This window comes from Solea senegalensis, linkage group LG6 (assembly GCF_019176455.1).
Source record: "Solea senegalensis isolate Sse05_10M linkage group LG6, IFAPA_SoseM_1, whole genome shotgun sequence".
NCBI lineage: Eukaryota > Metazoa > Chordata > Actinopteri > Pleuronectiformes > Soleidae > Solea > Solea senegalensis.
Window position 1 is genome coordinate 1,282,259 of NC_058026.1, and position 21,604 is coordinate 1,303,862.

At 41.8% G+C, this 21,604-nt stretch overlaps 1 protein-coding gene across 1 annotated transcript; it reads right to left on the reverse strand.

Moving 5' to 3' along the window:
* Positions 1 to 464: 464 nt before the first annotated feature.
* LOC122770721 (nidogen-1-like) lies at positions 465 to 21,109 on the reverse strand. The gene is made up of 19 exons (XM_044027784.1): positions 20,844 to 21,109; positions 14,380 to 14,670; positions 14,005 to 14,228; positions 12,353 to 13,344; positions 12,132 to 12,272; positions 11,394 to 11,639; positions 11,077 to 11,277; positions 10,759 to 10,992; positions 9,576 to 9,713; positions 9,175 to 9,318; positions 8,787 to 8,915; positions 6,950 to 7,204; positions 6,690 to 6,862; positions 6,177 to 6,303; positions 5,172 to 5,343; positions 4,923 to 5,080; positions 4,336 to 4,459; positions 4,133 to 4,245; positions 465 to 2,796 (listed from the first exon to the last, which is right to left on the reverse strand). The coding sequence occupies exons 1-19, from the start codon at positions 21,057 to 21,059 to the stop codon at positions 2,675 to 2,677; spliced, it is 4,200 nt and encodes a 1,399-aa protein (XP_043883719.1). The 5' UTR covers positions 21,060 to 21,109; the 3' UTR covers positions 465 to 2,674.
* Positions 21,110 to 21,604: the final 495 nt, after the last annotated feature.

A 21,604-nucleotide genomic window follows, 5' to 3' on the forward strand; every position in this document is an offset into this window, starting at 1 on the left:
TTTAGTATGTCGTTCAAAATGTGACAAAAAAGTCAGTTTAGTATGTCGTCCAAAAATTGACAAAAAAGTCATAGTTTAGTATGTTGTCCAAAATGACAAAAAAGTCATAGTTTAGTATGTCATTCATAACGAGACAAAAAGTCATATAGTTTGTTGTTCACATGGTTCTGCAGCCCACAGTCTCACTGACTTGCACCAGAGTTTTCTTCTGCAGCATCAGTCTTTATAAACCCTCATTTCATAAATGTACAGTTTATACAGAGGCAAATTACCACGGGCGCACCTGTGGCACAGATCTGTGCCACGTGAGCACTGAGGGTTAAAATCCCAAACCTGTGACATGTTTTCACCAAGGTTCATAAAACTTGGAGGAACTTATTTTCTGCTTCGTCCGCGTCCGTCTTTTCTTTCTTTCTGTGACGTTTTCCTGACACTGAACAGAAAAAAGACTCACATGAAAAAGAGTTTGTTAAAATGTTTTATTGAGGCTGTACAGGTGGTTAACGAGGGTACTCACTACTGCCCCCACAGGACAGGAGTCGCAGGTAAATGGGTGAATATTTATTTCTTCACCAGTGATTTAAAAATGATTTTCCTCCCTGAAAGATTTTCATGAAAAAACAAACCTGAGCTAAGTTTAAATCTTCTGCTTTTAAAACAATGAAATGGTTAAAGGTTTGTGATGTGAGCTAAGATGGGCGCCGCCGCCACCCCCATGCATGACTCGAGAAGGTAAATGCTATAAAAACAAGTGACTTTTTAAGTGGTCATATTAGATACTGACACAGTGCTGACGAAGCTGAGAGCGCCCCCTTGCTGCCAGCAGAGACACAAGTTTAAAAAACTGATTTTAGCCATTTAATGAAAGACTCCTGTAATAAAATCTACATCAGTTTAAGTTTCTACGATATCTACGTCACATGATCACGTCTTTATCTCACTGTTAGACAGACTTTTCCAACAGGACACTGAAGTTTTTAAACTAGTGATTTTAGCTGGCTTGGACACAGGAGCTGTTGGTCTACTGCTGCCTCGTGTGGTCACTTTGTGTCACTGAGGACAATCTGAACAAAGACTTTCAAACTCTCAAGTGACAAAATAAGACATTTGAACTCAACAACTCCTGTGTGTGTGATGTTAAAATCACTGATTTTCTCTATGAGGTTTGGTGTGGGAGAGTGAGTGGTTTACAAACTTCAGTTTAACAGTGAGATGAAGACGTGATCATGTGACGTAGATATCAGAGACTTAAACTGATGTAGAGTGCTTTTTATTAAGTGACTAAAATCTGTTTAATATAATAACAACCAGATAATTGTCAGAAAAAAAATTGGAACATTTTTGGAAATTGAAAAAGAAGAAATTAACTTCTGTATTTCTTACAGTTACACACCTTTAATAATGTGTTTTGTGTCCAAACTGTTTTTTCTTTGGTATTTAATTAACAAATTAATCATGAAACCAGATCATCAACATCATTAGTTAATGTGAGGTGAACATCAGCACCATAAAAAAAATAAAATCAGAGAATATCAGGTAATTATTTACAAGTTCATATAAAAAATACAAACAAAACAATAAATCTCGTACATAAAAAAAAACACTTTTTAGTCAAATATCAGTTTTGTGAAAGGAAAGAAAACTTGTGTAAAAATTAAAATATAGAATAATTTAAGTGAAAAACTTCATTAGTGTTTGATTTTATACGTATTTGGATACAAAAGTGTCCCAGCCAATCAGATCACACACGTGACCTGTGACATCACATGTTTAAAGCACCGCAGGTCAGCTGACGTGACGCAGGTAAAAATACAGCTCACTGTATCCACTTCCTGTTAAAGCTCCGCCCCAAAATCTCAAGTTCTTTTTGGGTAAAATTCATGTTTTTTGTTTTTTCGTTCATTGTGTTTTTGTAACATCAACATTTTGTAAAAAAAAAAAATCATCACGGTAACATCGAGTACGGAAGAAGGCTCCGCCTCTTTTTTTCATATAATGTTTAAGCTAAACTTAAAGTTCGGATCAGTGCGTGACTCCTCCCACTATCTTATGTTAACCACAACTCTTTTTGATAAAAGTTTTTAACGTTACAAAAATTTGAAAGATTACGCTCCGACCTTTTCTACTTTATGAATAAGCCTTCAAGCTCGGGTCAGTCACTGTGGAAATGCTAGTATTCCCTCCCATCAGCCCTCTGGTCAAAGCTCCGCCTACTGGAATAGTTTTTTTATGTTCAGTGTTTTTTGTTACAAAATTTGTAACTTTTTGTAAAAGTTTTGTAAAAATATGTAAAAACAAAAGATTTAATTATTGTAAAAACTTTGTAAGAATTGCAAAAAATTGTAAAAAAAAAATAAATTGGGAAGATGCTGGGTGGTAACTTCAGTGATATTGATAGACAAAAGTTTTAACGTTATAAAAAACATAACTGACATTACAAAAATATCTAAATCAAAATTTGAAAGATTACGTATACGCACTGATCATGTGACCTGAAGTGTGACATCACGACGACATCACGAAGACATCACAATGATGTCAAGACGACATCACCATGACGTCATAAACAGTGTGAGGTCTGACCAGCGTTCACTGTAAAAACGTTCACTTTGAGTAAGAAAAGTAACAAAAACGCAGATTCAGTTACGTGTTTTTTTCAGTTTTTCTTGCGCTCTCACGGGTTTCTCTCTTCGCATCGGTCGTTGGCGGCAACGGCGTCGGGGCAGCGGCAGGTGAAGCCACCGTGTCTGGGCAGACACAGGTGAGAACAGCCGGCGTCGGCGCAGTAATTATAAACTGAAGGAGACAAAAGAAAATCTGATCACATGATCAATCACAAGAAAAAACAAACATCTGATCACATGATCAATCACAGGAAAAAAACAAACATCTGATCACATGATTACGGAGCCGCTAAAGGGACATTGGAAAAAAAAAAATAATTAAATGTTTCTGGTGCGCACCAGAGTGTTGTATGTGTGCGTGATGTCTCCGAACGCAGTTTTAAGATCATTTGAGGCGTGAAATTAGTAATTTAGAATTCAAAAATGTGGTTTGTGTATTAAGATATGACATATTTATATAGCATATAGATACCAGAAAGTATCTTGTGCGCACCAGAAACGTTAAATTTCTTCTTTTTTTTTCTGATGTCCCTTTAGGGCAGGGGTGTCAAACTGGCAGCCCGGGGGCCACGTGTGGCCCTCCAATCGATTACATGTGGCCCGCCCACCATTGTGCTGAGGCACATCTGCCACTGAAGTGATGGAATACAGACAGAATATAAGACTTTATGCATTTGCTAGCATTATTATTATTATTATTATTGTTGTTATTATTATTATTATTACAATACGAATAAGACATTTGGTTATAATCATTGCTTTATTAAATGTATTACACTCAACATTAAATTAGATATATTTAAGCTGTTTTAATTACAGTTATCCTCGTCATTATTTGCCAAGTTTTCTATTTATTTCTCTGTTTCTGTGCATCATAAATGTGTTTTTATTGTGAAGTATACATCATTTTATAACAAAACAAGCACTTTTACTTTGCAGTTCTGTCTAATATTATAATGAATATCGTATACTGCCCACCCACTACTAAACAGTTTTTTTTTTTTTTCGTTTTTTTTCTCTAGACCGGCCCCCTCTTGACCTGACTAGATGCTCATTGGCCCCCAGGTCATTTGAGTTCGACACCCCTGCTTTAGGGGCTCCGTACATGATGAATCACAGGAAAATTTAATTTAATTTAATTTAATTTAATTTAATTTAATTTAATTTAATTTAATTTAATTTAGTCTGTTTTATTTAATTTATTATTTATTAATTTAACCTAATCTAAAGTAATTTTCGGTAATAATCTCATCTGGATTCACGTTTTCTAGTACATATATATATGTATATATATATATATATATATATATATAGATATATATATATATAGATATATTTACACATATATATGTATATATATATATATTTATCATTTATCAGTGTAAATATATATATATATCTATATATCTATATATATATATATATATATATACATATATATTTACACTGATATACTATCATCATAAAAAAGACAATTATGGGTGATTAAAGGTTGAGGCGATTCGTACCTTGTGGACAGTGTGTGGTTGCCGTGGCGATGCCGTACAGACGCGAGCGTTTCTGTGGCAGGAACTCTTCTGTCTCCGTCTCTGAGCGACGGTCTACGGCGACCACGGCCTCCCTGTAAACAGCAACCATGACGTTACACACCTGAGCGCTGATGCTGTTAAATGTGAGCGTTTCCATGGAAACCGTGTGTGTGTGCGTGTACCTCCTCCAGTCAGTGTAGTAAAGTTTCCTTCCAAAGGAAACGAGACCAAATGGATACTGGATCCCGTCGAGGATCCGCCTCCTCTGCCGCTGGTGTAGATCAAAACACTCAACCACACGAGTTCCTGTCGAGCAATCGGAGAAGAGCCACGACGTCACATGACTAACGGTCGCTTTTATTCAACCATTTCTGAAGGTGTTTCTCATATCGCTCACACACCAAACCTCATAGAGAAAGGAGTTGTTGATCCTCTGCTGCCTCCATCACTAAGTTCAAATGTCTGATTTTGTCACTTGTGTTTAAAATATTACATTTAGACTTAACTCAGTGACACAAAGTGACCACACGAGGCAGCAGAGGACCAGCAACTCCTGTGTCCCGGCCAGCTAAAATCACTTATTTTCTCTCGGGGCTTTGGTGTGGGAGAGTGAGATAAAGACGTGATCATGTGACGCAGATATCGTAGAAACTTTAATGGACATAGATTTTATCACAGGAGTCTTTGTTATCTTTAAAAACCCTGAACTATCCCTTTAAAAACATAATAACAGTGACAGTATGTGTCATGTGTCCAGAATATTCCTCACCTGCGTCGGCCCAGCAAAGCTGTTGGGTGTCGAGGTCAAAGGTCAGGCCGTTGGGAAGGCCCAGGTTGTCTTTCACCAGGATCGTCCGCTCTGTCCCGTCCATGTTGGACATCTCGATTTTGGGTCCGTCCCTGTCCCAGTCCGCCCAGTAGATCCGCCTGAACCCAACAGAACCAAAACCACATCAGAAAAACAAAACACTGTCACTTTCAAAAACATCGCAAAGTCATCGGCGTGTTGGCGACTCACCCGTACGCCGGGTCAGCGACGATGGGTCGAGGGTTGACCAGGTCTCTGTGGAACAGGACACGGCGGTGGCTGCCGTCCAGCCTAGACACCTCCACCGTGTCCCGCATGGAGTCAGTCCAGAAGAGGAGGCGGGACACGTGGTCCAGGGCGAGGCCTTCTGGACTCTGCAGCTCTGAAGACACAAAACACAGAATTACATCCACTTCAGGACCAGAGTTCAGAACCACGCGTCCAGATTCTGTCATCGTAGTTTTACTCATTTTGCAGATTTGTTCCCGACATTTTCAGGCCAGGGGGCGGAGCCTGAGACTTCTACACATATATATTTTGTTTAGTACGTATATTATTAGTTTACTATGCGTATATGTTGTTTATTTTATGTGTACTATCTATTTGTTGTCGTAATAACATGGATATATAACGTATAATATAACATATAATATATAAGGTGAATATACAACGTTAATATATAAGGTGAATATATAACATTCATATATAACGTGAATATACAACATTCATATATAAGGTGAATATACAACGTTAATATATAAGGTGAATATATAACATTCATATATAACGTGAATATGCAACATTAATATATAACATTAAAATATAAGGTGAATATATAACGTTAATATATAACGTGAATATACAACATTAATATATAAGGTGAATATACAATGTTAATATATAACGTTAATATATAAGGTAAATATATAAGGTGGATATAAAAGGTGAATATATAACGTTAATATATAAGGAGAATATATAAGGTGAATATAAAACGTTAATATATAAGGTGAATATAAAAGGTGAATGTATAACGTTAATATATAAGGTGGATATATAAGGTAAATATAATATATAACGTCAGTATATAAGACGAATATATAACGTTATATATAAGGTGAATATATAAGGTGAATATAATATATAACGCTAATATATAAGGTGAATATATAACGTTATATATAAGCTGAATATATAAGGTGACGTCTCTTGTACCTTTAGTGATGACAGGAAGGACGTCTCCTCCGCTCAGACTGGCTTTACTGATGGACGGCCCGGTGATGTCCGTCCAGTAAACCATCTTCTCCACACAGTCGTATGCCACAGCGATGACCACACGGTCCTGCAGGACACGAGAGGACAAAGATATGTTCATTCATGAGGAGACATTTTCAAAGAGTCCTTTGTCTGGAAGGACAGAGACGAAGACGTTTAACGACATTCCTGAGCAACACTGACTGCGTTTGTCTGTCAGCTGCTTCACATACGACTTAAAGCCAGGTGCACACAGGAAGTCGTTGGTTGCTAAGCAACAGAAAATCATCTGAGGGAGGGAGTTAAAACGCTTTGATCCACACTAAAACACATGAACTTTTCAAAATAAAAGTCTCAGTTTCTGTTGGCCCACGCAAAAAAAACAACCTATAGTTTTCAAATAAAAGTCTCAGTTTCTGTTCGTCCATGCTAAAACACAGTGCAGTTTTCAAAATAAAATGTTCCCAGTCTCACAGGAATGTGCAGCAGAGCTTTGGCCTCGTCCTTCTTCATGTCGTATCCGTCCAATGGAACGTGTTCGATTTTCCCACTCTGAGCAAACAGCAGGGCACTTCCTGGAGCGACAGGGTGGACGTCAGGCCGGGGGGTCGGTCCCACAGGGGGCGGAGTCACAGCCTGGTCAATACCTGTGAAGGAAGAGGGCAGTGTTTACAGAGGTCAGATGTGAGTTTAGCTCAGCTTCATGATTCTCGTGAATTATCGTGAAGACTCACACAGAGGCGTGCTGCCCGGTCCGGTCCGGGTGTTCGGGATCTCCTGACCGTTAGCGTCCACACACCAGCACTGCTGGATGCTGCTGTGACACTGTGTGGACTCAAAGGAGCCGTGTTCGTCACACTGTGGGACGTACTGGGAGACGGCCGGCTGAGGACGGAAGAAGGAGAAGAATCGGGAGGAGGTGGAGGCGGAGGCTAAGGCAGAGGCAGAGGTGGAGTCTCTCTGACGCTCACACGGCGTCTTCTCTCGCTCTGAGGAAACAAAATCACAGTCCGAGTGAGATCGGTAACATGAATGTATTTGTTCTACAAAACTGTGGTTTTAGACACAGTTTACAAAATAAAAGTCTTGGTTTCGGTTCTTCATTTTCAAAATAAAAGTCTCTGGGTTCCCATGCTTAAACAATCCAACATTTTTCATTTTCTGTTTGTTAGTAAGAAAGAGAGAAAGAAAGAAGGAAGAAAACATGAATATTTGCTAATTTCTAATATTAGAAAATATTCTAAAATTCAATTCTTAATTTAGATATATATATACATATATATATATATACATATATATATATATACGTATGAATACGTATATATATAGAATATAATAGAATCTAAGAAAACTGGATTCAAGTGTTAATATAAATAATGTGTGTGTGAACTGAGATCAAAGACTCAGGAAGCTCTTCACGTCACTCTTATCCTCGGGCCATCGACGGTTTGTGAGACACAACAATCATGTCTGACAGACGAGGAGACACAGAGAGAAAAGACGCCAACAACAAGAGGACGAAGATCAAAGGCAGACAAAAGCAAACAAAGTAAATGATAACGTTCAGGATCATAATGACACGAGTGTGGAGTGAAGCTGTAATGAGCCGTTAGTGCTGAGCTCGTGACACCTGGAAGACACACGACCACGAGGACGACGACAGCAACAACAGTTCAAACACGACGGTGATGATGAGTCAGACAGTTCAGCTGTTTTATTCTACAACCACACAGTTTTCAGACGGTCTTTCTCTCAGCGTTAACTGAAGTTTGTAAACCACTCATTCTCCCACACCAAAGCCCACAGAGAAAATCATCTTCACTTAAACTGATATGGATTATATTTTGTAAAGTGGATCAAATCAGTTTTTTTCACATTTAACCTCAATGACACACACTGACCACAGGAGGCAACAGAGAAGCAGAGAAAGTTTTCTGGACTCAACAGGACCAGAACCCCCTGCAAAGAGGCGATCATGATATTCTATCTATTCTCCTGATCACCCCAACAGACCACTTTGGTCTCACACTCACTCTCTCACACTTAGGGTATGAATATGACTTTTTATATGTCCTTAACCATGTTCTTTCTCTCCTTAGTTTGTGTCTTTCCTTCCTTTCCTCTCTCTCTCTCTGTGTCCTCATCTTGCAGGTTGCAGGATCCAGATCCAGTTTGGAGGCTATTACTATCCTACATATCGTCACCATTATTAATGTGCTATAATTAAAAGTCGACATCAGTATAATTTTTTATCAACAGTCTCTGATGCTGCTAATATTAATGACATCATAGTTGTATAAACATATCATCACTGAGTCAGAACTGATCTGTATAAACTTATAACTTAATACAGTTGTTGCGTATCTGCTCCTTGTCTCTCTCTTCTGTCTCTACCTCACCTCTCCTCTCTCCCCCATTTTTCCTTTCACACCAACCCAACATGTATGAGTCTGGTTCAGAGATTTCTTCTTCTGTTAAGAGGGAGTTTTTTCTCTCCACTGCCCCCTAGTGTTTGCTCATTGTGATTTGGTGATATACAAATAAAATTGAATCCTCTCTGTGATAACTCACCTGTGGACATGGGGCTGCACTGGAGTCCGTCGCCATGGAAACCAGGGTGGCAGCGGCAGACGTAGGAGCCCGGCGTGTTGGAGCAGAAGGCGTCGCGGTGACATGGACCGTGACGACACTCGTCTATGTCTGACAGAGAGAAGACAACACTTATTACACTTCCTAATAAAGATAAATTCCCCTTAAGTTTCATCTTAACTGTCAACCAGGAAGCTGTGAAAGTGACTTTAGAGTGGTTAGAAGAAGAAGAAGAAGATTCTGATCTTCTGTTTGATCTATCAACGCCTTTTCAAACCAAAACACTCGTGACTTTGTCTCATCTTCTTGGTTAGTCTGCACTCTGACACCAGTCATAACAACACACACACACACACACACACACACACACCTCGACAAACCCGTCCGTCGCCCTCAAAGCCTGGCAGACAGGAGCAGGAGTAGGCGGAGCCTCCACTGTAGGTGCAGGCCGCTCTCTCAGGAACGTCGCAGTCGTGACTTCCTGTCTGACAGTGATCGACCGCACGAACTTCCTCTGCAGGAACAACACAAAACACTTTTTACTCTGATCCAGATCCAGATCCGGTCTCTGACTTTATTAACAACACAAACCACAAACTGAAAGTGAAACAGTGTTATTTAGTGTTTCTGCCTTCTGGGGGCGTGTTTGAACAGCAGGTAAAAAAAAAGTTGTGAATTTTTTTATTCCCAAAAAGAATTTCAAAGAATTTTACATTATTATTTAAATAAAATTGAATAAAATAATTGTTATTTTGTGTGTGTGTGCGTTACCATGGCAATAGCGTCCGTCTCCAGTGAAGCCGCTCATACACACACAGGTGAAGTCCAGTCCGTCACCTGACCTGCATGCGGCATTAATGTCGCAGCCGTGACGACCTGTGAAACATGGATTCTGCTCCGGAGCGCCACCTGTAGACAAACATACAAACTGCTTACCACTGTGATGGCCACTGTGTGGCGCCAGAGAGAGAGAGAGAGAGAGGCCAACAATAATCAGTGACGTCAGCACAGGTGGAAACTGAAGGTACTTCCTGTTCCCAGCAGCGTTTGAAGAGTTTGAGAATATGAAGAATAAAGTTACAAAGCTACGGTTCACGTTCTCTGTCGTTTGTCCGTCTGTCGTTTGTCTGTCAGTCTTTGTCTGTCTGTCGTTTGTCCGTCATTCGTTTGTCCATCAGTTGTCTGTCTGTCTGTCATTCAGAGTGAGTGTGCTGAGTGTCCAGCATCAAAGCAGGACAAACAGAATCTGTTGGTGATGTCTGTTTCCTCAGCTGTGTCTGTGTTGGCAGGAGGTAAAGGTCAGAGGTCGTGGAGATACCAACCTCCGGGAGATTGGGGGGGAGGGGCTTCAGTGCTGTGGAGGAGGAGTGCTGGAGGTAACAGAGCAGGTGGGGGTCGTTTACAGGAAGTTCATGAGTTACACAAACAAACACGAGGAACATCTGTGTCCAGTTTCCCGAGGAGGAAACTTCAGAATCACAGCGATGAACGCCAGTTTCTGTCAGAACTAAAGCACAACTACAGCCTGGAACCAGAACCACTATGATCCTGCATCCTACACAGGAAAGAGCTGATGATGATGTCACAGCCGACAAAAACGACAAAGATGGTGTTTTAGTATAGATAAGACCTTAGTTAATGGTAACTAGTCTCATGAGGTAATGACAACAAACTAACTACCCACTCAGCGTGTGTGTGTGTGGAGAGAAGCTGAAGATCTTTGAAGTCAATTTGTATTTAAAAAAAACTCAGAGCTGATTTACACGACTGTTTTTTTCCATTTACACATTCACTCACACATTCATACAGCTGAATGTAGACTAGCGGAGCCGGGAATCAAACCCACAACCTGGGACCTGACAGACGACACACTGGCCACCAACATTCACCTTAAAGAGACAGTTCAGGTTTTTTTGAGGTTGCTCTGTGAGCGCCCCCTGCTGTCTGAACTCACTGTGGATGTGGCCGATCTTGTTAGTCATGGCGTAGCGGATCAGATCATTCTGCTCGTCGAACCACACAAAGATCTGGTCCACGCTGAGCTGCTGGGTGGACAGTGCCGCCCTGGTGGCCTCGTTGTGTGGGCAGGTCTGGAAGGTGATGGTCTGGCGCCACTGGTAGCTTCTGGTCTCGACGGTGCCGTCGGGGAAAGTGACGGAGTAGTCACGGTTGGAGGAAGAGGTGATCACTTGAGGAGAGGAACGTCAGAAAAAGGGTGAAAACCTCATCAGCTTTTCCATTGTTTTTAGTTTCAGTTGTTATTTATCCTCACAGTTCCGGTCGTAGTGGTAGATCTCTTTGTACGGGTCGATCTGGACGGATGACCCCAGCGGGAGGGCGGGTAGGCTTCCCTCCAGCTCTGTGCTCACCACCAGGTGGTCGTGTTCGTCGATTCCTTCAAACTTCTGCCTGATGCTCAAACGTTCGTTCCCGGGCTGAAAGATAACATCGGCCTGCCGCGAAAACACGGCACCTGCACGGAAACAACACCAGCGATATTTTAGCTGCTGCTATTCTACAAAAAATATTTACAGTCCAACTGTGCTAAACATGTTAGCTTAGTAAGAAAACAACAAAAGACCTCCTGACCAATGAGACTGAAGCCGTTCTCGGACTCAGGCTGCTCCAGGGCGAAGGCCCAGCCGATGACTCCGCCCAGTGAGGACAGAGGTTGCAGCGACGGTCCCACGCTCTTGGGGATGTTACTGATGGCCACGTAGGCGCGGCCGTCGTTGATCACCACGTACGAGTGCAGGTCGTTGTTGCTGAGCTCCACCGGAGTCCCGCCTACAAACATGCGACCGTTCACCTTCCCGTTCATCCTCTGAGGTTTGCCTGGAAAACAAACCAGTCAGAGTCAGAGTCCATGTAGTTTGGTGTTAACGACTAGTTAACAGTGATCAGGTTTAGCGACATCAAGAGAGGGGAGGTAGCTAGCAATGAAAAAACATACTCTTTAAATGTGTGATGTCACAAAAACTTGTGGAGATTCTTCCAATATCCTGATGTTGGGTCAGAAATGAAGACAGTTGGTGTATGTGTGGGCGTGGCCAAAATAAAGGTGGACTACCTGCTAACATCTGAAAATATGCGTGAGACCGTGAACGTAGCTAGCTGTAGCATGAGCCACAGGTGACTAGTCACACTCGTACACGTAATCTACGATGTTCAACCAGAAACCAACACTGTTGTTTTCATCAAGAAAATAATAAATGACAATAATAATAAATTAATAATAAATAAAATAAAAATAGAGCTGGTATGATCTGTCGTCTACAAAGGTTACAAGGTATATTTTTTATTTGCTAGCGCTGAAGATGCTCTTACCATCTGGAACACAGTCCTTCCCGTTACCATAGTAACCGGGCCGACAGTGGCAGCAGTATCCGTAGCTGTAATCCTGACAGTCTGCGAAGGCGGAGCACTTGTGCCTGTTGTGGACACACGTCTCAGAATTGTACGCAAATACTGCGAAAAAAAGATGGAAAACTTAATCAGTGCCAACAGAAACAAGTGAAGGAACTTGTTCTGAATCGTCAGTGATTTACCGTTTACGTTCAGATCTTCATCTTCATCCACCACAATGATCTGGGGGTGATAGGGATGGGAATGAGGTGGCACTGGTCGGGCTGGTTCAGGGTTGATGTGTCGTGGTTGGACAGGATCCGGGTCAGGGTACCGGGGGTATTCATGTTCACTGGGCTCAGAACTGGTGTATCGTGGTTGGACAGGATCTGGGTCAGGGTACCGTGGCTTGACTGTGGAGTATTCAGGTTCACTGGGTTCAGGACTGGTGTATCGTGGTTGGACCGTAACAGGATCAGGGGACCCCAGCTTGACTGTGGGGTATTCAGGTTCACTGGATTCGGGACTGGTGTATTGTGGTTGGACAGGACCCAGGTCAGGGTACCATGGCTTGACTGTGGAGTATTCAGGTTCACTGGGTTCAGGACTGGTGTATTGTGGTTGGACCGTATCAGGATCAGGGTACCCCAGCTTGACTGTGGAGTATTCAGGTTCAGTGGGTTCAGGACTGGTGTATTGTGGTTGGGACAGAACAGGATCAGGGTACCCTGTCTGGACTCTGGGATATTCTTGTTTACTGGGATCAGGGCTGGTGTACGGCGGCTCAAATGTGGGGACTTTAGTCTCAGTTGCATAAGGGTCTGTCAACTCAGTTTGGTCTGAGTAACTTGGGCGAACCGTTTCTGTGGTGCTGTATGTTGGTGTGACAGTCTTGAATCCTGGGAATTCTGTCACAAACTGGTCCAATTCATCCTCTGTCTCTGGTCTGCCATTCCCAGATGAGATGGTCTCGTCTTCTGGGTTATCAGTTTGGTCCTCATTGGGAGTCTCAGTTTCTTCTGGCATTTGGTAAGTTGTGAAGTCAGTCTCCTCAGGTTGCCTTGGCAACATTGTCATAGGAGATTCAGTAGTACCCTTCTCCTCCTCCAGAACAATTCCTGGTATAATGGTGGTTAAAAACCCTGAGGGACCAATCTCATACACCCAGACTCCTTTTCGACCAGAGTTTGTCTTCCTGGTTGGATGTAAGAAGTAAATAAAATCAGTGTGAGTGAAGGAAATCATCAGAGACATTCTGTCTGTCTTATGTTAAGTCTTTCAAGGGACAGAAAAGCCAGGAGTTTGGAGTCATGAGACCACAGTCTTAACAACGTGGATGACAATTAACTCCTGACAAGAACTTTAGCCTCAAAAAACTTGTTTGGTATTTCAGCCTCTGGTTCAATGACCAACCTTCTAAGAGTCATACCCTGGGCAGGTCCAGTCCAACGTATTCTCACCTACAGTCAATTTAGAGTGTCCAACTGCTGCATGTTTTTGGACTGGAGTTTTTGGCGAGATCATGTAAACTTGACAAAGACAGGCCAACGGTCGAACCTGGATTCAAACCAGTGACCTTTGTACTATGAGCCAAAAATGCTAGCAACTGCCACGCCATGTGGCCCTCAGACAAGAACTTCAGCTTCTGGTTGCTTCTTCAAAGACCAACCATCTAAAGTTCTAAGAGACTCTGAGGATTCAAGCAGTCAACCTTTCCACTATTCTCACCATTAGATGATTTAATTTGTAGATTATACGTCTACCAAATAGTTTAAGACCTCGCAATACGGCATCGTAATATTTATCCAGCACAAAACAAACCAACAGCTGTTAAAAAGTAACAACAGATTCATACTCGGTAAGTTCCCTGACGGAGGTCTCTTTGTCGGTGGTGGTCTGGAAGTATGTCCCCTTGGGATTAAACCAGCTGTTCACGAGACCTTGATTGAATCCAGCTTCTAGGAGCTTTCTATCACCCCCAATGGATGTGTAGAGGAACTGCAGGCCGTCTGTGGGATACAGGAGGATGGCGCAGGAGGACGACTCCATGAGGACCACGACCAGCTGGAAGGTGTTTCTCTGAAAGTACAAACAAAATGTTGCTGAGCAGCAGTTCTTAGTTTTGGCCTTTGGATGGTGTAGTCATTTAGTTCACACTGGACCAGGTCTCTAAGACGACTGGTTTACTGGTTCTAAGCTAAAGTACTCAAAGAAACTCAACATGGCTGACCTTAGCGTCTGGTCTAGGTGAACCCTGAGCGGTCATATTGACCCATGTGACCACGAGGACACTGTGCGGCTTTGCTTTGTTGTCTCTGGGGAAAGCTTGAGCGATGTGTCCGCTGGCTCGGCTCAGAGCATCCTCGCTGCTGTCCAGCCTGTAGAAGACGCTTCCCTGTCCATTGCTGTGGTCCAGGTCTCCCAGCAACGCTGCCATCATTTGGAACTTGGCCGGCATCTTCCCCAGGTACTCGGTCTCTGCCGGAGGTTTGACCACCGACACAAATCCATTAGTGTTAATCTGTAAAACAACAGAGGGTTAATGGTTTTTATTAAAACAACTTTGTTTTCTCATCATTTTATTTATAAAACCTCTTTGTGCTCCATGTTTAAAACATCTGTCCAAATTCTGAACGAATGAAGGAATTATTTAAGTGAAGGATTTTCCATCGGCCGCAGAAAAGTTATGTCAGGGTCATTAATCAATTTGTGTTGCGTATTAAACAGTAAAAGTGAGGAAAGGAAGTGAGGAAACAGAGAATTAAATCAGTGCATCAGTAGAAGTGAGTGAATCCATGAGTTGCAGTCATGCAGGGATGAATGAGTTAATGTTTTTCTCCAGTGGAAACTGCAGTGAGACGTTCAGGACTCTGTGTCCACCCACAATAATCCTGCACAATAATGTCTCATTCACTCAGAAGAAAAGGATCTTTTAACCTCGTCAGCCTGAAAAATGCCTCTGATTGAGGAACAGCTGTGACCATGAAGTGTGTCCTCTGTGTGTCAGAGGACGAGGACGAGGACCAAATACACTCACTTCATGTCTCATATCAGCTCTGAATAATCAGACTGTTCCTTTAACTGACGCAAACACTCAAACTCTAGCTTCTCCAGGTCACATGAACGTTTGTATTATTTTCTCTAACCACACAAGCCCATGATCGGTGAAAGCAAAATGGCTGCCAATAGAGAAACATGGAAAAAAAGAGGTTTTAGCCACTTCACAAAACACTTGAATCTGCGTCAGTTTAAGTCTGCGATATCTGCGTCACATGACCACGTCTTTATCTCACTGTCTGTAACTCCCAACTCTCCCACACCAAACCTCATAGAGAAAATCATTGATTTTAACATCACACACACACACACACACACAGGACTTGTTGATCCACTGCTGCCTCCATCACTAAGTTCAAATGTCTTATTTTGTCAGTTCGGCTTTAAAAAATCCTTTGTTCAGATTGACCTCAGTGACACAAAGTGACCACACGAGGCAGCAGCAGACCAGCAGCTCCTGCGTCCCCGCAGGTAAAATCGCTGATTTTCTCTATGGGGTTTGGTGTGGGAGAGTGAGTGGTTTACAAACTTCAGTTTCTTGTTAGAAAAGTCTGTGTAGCAGTGAGATATAGATGAAGTTGCTCGTGTGAAAAAACACAACAACAACAAAACCGAACTTGTAAATCAGTCCTGATACATTTCTGTTTTCCATCGAGTCAATAAACATTTTAACCACATATTTAAATATTTGACGTTGACTAACAGCTGAGTGTAAACAGTGGTGTGGTCGACAGTTAATGTCCCACATGTTGAGTTGATTATTGTCATTACTGCTATTATATTTACTAGAGGATGACGGGACTGTGTTTTCCAGAACGGCCTCAGGGGGCGTGTCTGTTCACACAACCATCCATCAAACTGAGGGCGACGCCCACATCACGCGCTGTCACTTCACGACACCAAAGTGTTGGAATGAGCAGTGAAGCAGTGAAATCAAACCCTACAACATCTGCTCTTATTGTTTGTTGTCTTCAGTCCAACGAGAGTCTTAAAGGATATTTATTATAGTTTGAGTGCAGCTGTGCAAACATCTACAGCTCCTTTCTCTTCATGTTCAAACTCACTTCTCACTCTTTCATTCAGTTTAACTCAAACTAGTCACCATTTTCATCATTCGTTCATCTGTCCACGATTTTTTCCATTAATCCATGAGTTGTTTGGTTCAGAAAACGTCATAAAATTTTATTTAAAACTATGTTCTCAAACTAAAATAATTCAGTTTGAATGATTTCTTTGTTTTAGGAAGCAAAAAATTAGAAAATGGTCACATTTTACAAGCTGAAAATCACAGACACTTGATTAATTATTAAAAACACAAACTGATTAATTGATTCATTTAAAGTAAAGGATTAATAATCAGTTCATCATTGCAGCTTTACATGTTTTAAATAAGAGGGTTAGTCTCTGTGTGTCGTACTGGTTCTCAGCAGCAGGGGGCGCTCACCCACAGCACAGTCAGTACTGACTCAAACAAACAGATGAACTCTGACTCTACAGGAGTTCCACAGGGCTCCGTGTTTGGGCCTCTGACAAAGACGCTCACATCTGTTTGTCCTCATGTGCTTAACATTTGACTCCAGGCGTAAACTGTTGATCTGAAACTCGTAAATGTTTCACTGCTGTCAAACAGGAAGTGACGACACCACCACGATGCACAGCTGTTTTTAACTTCCTTTTCTGGGGTTTTACATTTAAGCATTTACCAGACACTTTTATCCAAAGAGACTTACAACAGAGGAATAAACTACATCTTGGAAAGAACTCCACTAGATAAGAACAGTGACAGAGGGTGAGAGAGCAGAGGTGGATCCAAGTGCAAGGGAGGGGGAGGGGCTAAGGTAAGTGCTAGGACAGAAGACTCCTGGAAGAGCTTAAAGACAGAGATGTCCCTGTTCTGGTAAACGGGGGTTAGATCAGAAAAAACATCCAGATATTCAGGACTCAGTTCATACAATCCTTCATCTACATATATATATATATACATATATATATATATAAACTGTATATACATTATATATATATGTATGTGTGTGTGTGCGCACGTTGACGTGTCAAACAGAAGGACAGAGAGGACAGAGGACGATGAACAGACTCAGCTCGAGCTTCTCTGATGTTTACATTCACGTTCACTTTCGAATGTAAACACGAGCGTAAACATCGCAAACTTTGTCTTTCACGTGTACGAATGAGACGCCGTCACATGTCGCGAGGCTCCGACGTCTGGCTAACGTCAGTGTTTACGTTTTTCTGTCGTTTCTGCAGCGTCACAGATTTTGCGATCGTTGACAAAAAAGTCAGATTTTTAAAAAACAACAACATAAAAAAAAATCGTGGCTAGCGGTTTTGCTAACAGCTGAACATGTGCTTTCGCGTTATGACACGAAATGTTGCAGAAACTCGGCCAAAGTGAACCAGACGAAAAAAACAAATTAAGGCTGGACTTGTGTTCGGACTAATGTCGATAAAAAACAACGAGTCATTGCTGAGTTATCTGAGCCGGTCATTCACACTGGTTTAAACCAGATTAAACTGGTTTTTGTGCAAAGGAAGTGTGCTAGCTGTGTAAGCTAATGCTTGCGCACACGCAGTCACTGGAACACAGAAATGTAGTCAGACAACATTGCGACGTGGGCGGGGCTTCGTGTTAAAGAGAAAAATCATTTCCATGGTTGTGACAAAAATACAAGACTCCATTGACAAAACCAGTAATTCAGCCTCACAGGAGACAGGGGGCGCTACTCTGCAGTTTCTAGGCATTCGTTTTTTTGCTTTTGTTGTTGTTTGAGTTTCGGCCAAGGACAAAGCGATCGGAATGTTTTTACGACGCACAAACCCAAACAAATCAACAGCTGTGGAACCAGAACTACTGCGTTCTGTGAGCTAAAATCAGTGATTTTGTGAATGGAGTCCGGCACAGCGCTGAAAAACAGCTGCATCATGTTTTTCTTCTGAGGCACAACAAAGAAACACGGAATATTTGAAGAGTCATTATATTGTTGATGAATTGACAAATTGTTTCTGGTCTTAAAGACCTTCAGTTATTAATCATGACTAATCAATATTTGATCATTAAATCAGTGAGTTTTGGTTTGGGATAAAGGTGACATGTCATTTTATTGTATATGTGTCCTCCTCCTCTTCTTCTTCTTCCTCCTCCTCTCTGGAAACTTGCCAGGACGCCGCTGACATCACACATGTCTGACCTCTGAGGTCATGGTTATCAGCGTGAGAACGGAGGAACATCCTGAGCGCTGCCATCTGGTCTGTAGGGGGCAGATGTCTCTCGTCTGTCTATGAGTTCCAGATGTGGATGCTGCGGCGCCGACACCGCGTCAACGTCCCACTGATGATTAGTGAGTGTCAATCACTGTGTGTGTGTGTGCTTTACAGACGCCACACACACACACACTTGTTGAAACACCTGATGTTTTGTACTGAAAATCTCCACACTAACATTCTTTAGAGAAGGAAAATATCTTCAAAGTAAAAGCCTTAAGTTTTTACTATTTTCTTTGCTCCATTTAACAAAAGAATTCAACTGAATCATTTTGAATTTTTTTCTTTATGATTATTCAAAGTCAAAGTGAACAGATTCAGCAGCAGAACTTTAATATTTAATGATGATGATGATCACAGAAGAGAAGAAGAGTCACGACACAACGAGACGTCGCAAAACTGTCGTACAGTTCAAATTCAAAAAGGAGGCTCCGCCCCTTTTACATTCATGAGACATTTTACAAACAGATTGCGATTAAAAATGTATCCGTTCCTGATTCAACCAAACAGCTGAGAGATGACACACCATGTGTGTGTGTGTGTGTGTGTGTGTGTGTGCTTCCTGTTCGACGTGTGAACGCGACCTGGCATCACACGTCTGTGTGTGTGCGTGTGTGTGTGGGTGTGGGTGTTGACGGGGGAGGGGGAAACAAATGGTGAGGGAGGGGCTTAACTGTTTCAATTTGTTTCAACAGGTCAGTTAAAGGCAAAGTTCAGTGAAGAAGTCAGACGATTGACCGCGCTGTGAGCGCCCCCTGCTGCTGAGAACCAGCCTGATACACAGAGGAAAACAAAATGGCTGCCAGCAGAGACATGGGAAAACAACACCAGGAAACTGAAGTTTGTGAAGCACTCACTCTCCCACACCAAAGTCCATAGAGAAATTCAGTGATTTCAACTGGCGGGGGACACAGGAGCTGCTGGTCCTCTGATGCCTCATGTGGTCACTTTGTGTCACTGAGGTCAATCTGAGTAAAGGATTTCAAATTACAAAATTCCAAAATAAGACATTTGAACTTAGTGATGGAGGCAGCAGTGGATCAACAGCTCCTGTGTGCTGTGATGGTAAAATCACTGATTTTCTCTATGAGGTTTGGTGTGGGAGAGTGAGTGGTCCTGGGACGAAGGCTCCTCCCACCAGACGACTTAACGTAACAGCTACTTGTCTAAAAGGCTCCGCCCACATTGGCAGCGTTTTACTCTATTTTACTGTTTGTGTTTGATTAAGATGCAATCAGGATTAACAGTCACATGACCTGAGGAATGCACTCACACACTGTGTGTGTGTGTGTGAGGAATGTGAGTCATTGCAGATAAGGCACACACACACACAAACACACACATACAGATAAATAAGTTTACACAATGAATGCAGGTTTAATTACATTAACAGAAACTGATCAATCAGATCGAATAGAAAACCTTATCAGCTGTCAACACACACACACACACACACACAGATAATACTCAATGACAAAAAGCTTCACAATGAAATTCCCTGAGAAAACAATCAGAAGTTAAACAAAGAGAAAAAAACATTGAAACTCACTTAATTGATGAGTAAAAACAATCAAATGTTAAAGTACCAGACTCCATGGACAAAAACAGCAATGTAAGCTGACAGAACGCATTTGTTTGAGTTTACTGCATCATCATCCACATTCAGGACGTTTGTTCCACAAGCAAAAATAAAACAACGACACAACCAAACAACAAGAGGAGCAGACACTGCAGAACAGCGCCCCCTGTCTCCTGTGGGGTTAAATGACTAGTTTTGTCAATGGAGATACAATGTGACATAAGAGCCACAAAAATCTCTCTAGTCTTCAGTGACGACAAAATGTTCTGCAACACTTTTGTCACTGCTCACAAAATTACATTTCATGTAATTGTCACTCATGATATTATGGTCAAAACTTGAATGTCTCATAATTTCAACTTTTCTCATTTTAAGATTTCCTCAAACATCTGATTTTTTTTTTACTTTCACTGTTTTTGACTTATTTTTTGAGATTAAAGCAGAAATTGGCTGGGGGGGGGCTTTTTAGCTTTTTTACCAGGGCCCCTAAAATGCTTTGAAGGGGCCCTGCTTAGGAGAACGCACGGTTTGGTGCTCATGCCATGATTGACTCTATAATGAGGAAACAAATCAATAATCGATAGTTGCTGAACTTTTAAGAGTCAAAGTTAAAGTCGATTTGAATGAAAGAGATTTTGATTCTGTTTTGATTTGATGTTGTAAATGGTTGTTTTTTGTTAAATTGCTGTAAAAGTGAATGAAGTTTCGTTTGTTTAAAAAATTCATTTAATGTGGATTGAAATCATTTAAATGTAACGTTAATAAAGTGGATCTGGACTCACGTAGACCCGCTGGTGCTGGTCGCTGAAGAAGAACAGGGATCCGTTAAGACGCAGCTCGGCGGTTGAATCCTCCCCGGGATGAAGGTCCTCGTCTCCGGCTTCTGTGCCGAACTCGAACAGGTCCTGAAGATCCAGAGCTGAGCTCAGGTTCAGGTTCAGACTCAGGCTCAGCAGAAACCAGCAGAACCAGAACCGGCTCCGGGACCCGGGACTCATGATGATGCAGCAGCAGATACAGCGGGAACCAAGTGAGTGAGTGAAGGAGAGAGAGAGAGACGAATGAAGGGATGAAGGGGGAGGAGAGGGGAGGGGGGGGATCTAACTTTAGTTTCAAAATAAAAGTCTTTGTATTCCGAAAGTTTTCAGTCAATTAAAAAAAAAAGTTTTATTTAGTCACAGATAAAAGTGTATGTGTGTCTGTGTGTGTTTCGTGTGTATGTCTTGGTTTGTGTGTGTGTTTCGTGTGTATGTCTTGGTTTGTGTGTGTGTCTGTGTGTGTGTGTACGTCAGCCTCAGGCACCGCCCTCGACAGCTGATCAGTGTCTGTACTGCCCCCTGCTGGACGCAGTCATGTTATACAGCACTGACTGTTTCCTTTTTTAACAAATTATAATTTAATCTACAGTCAGATTATTATTAATATTTATGTCAGCTGTTCCTAATGAACTGAGCATCTGTTTAAACTTTAACACCTGACAACTGAGGAGGAGGAAGAGAAGGAGGAAGAAGATGATTGGCCTTCATTAACTTCTTTGTTTTCA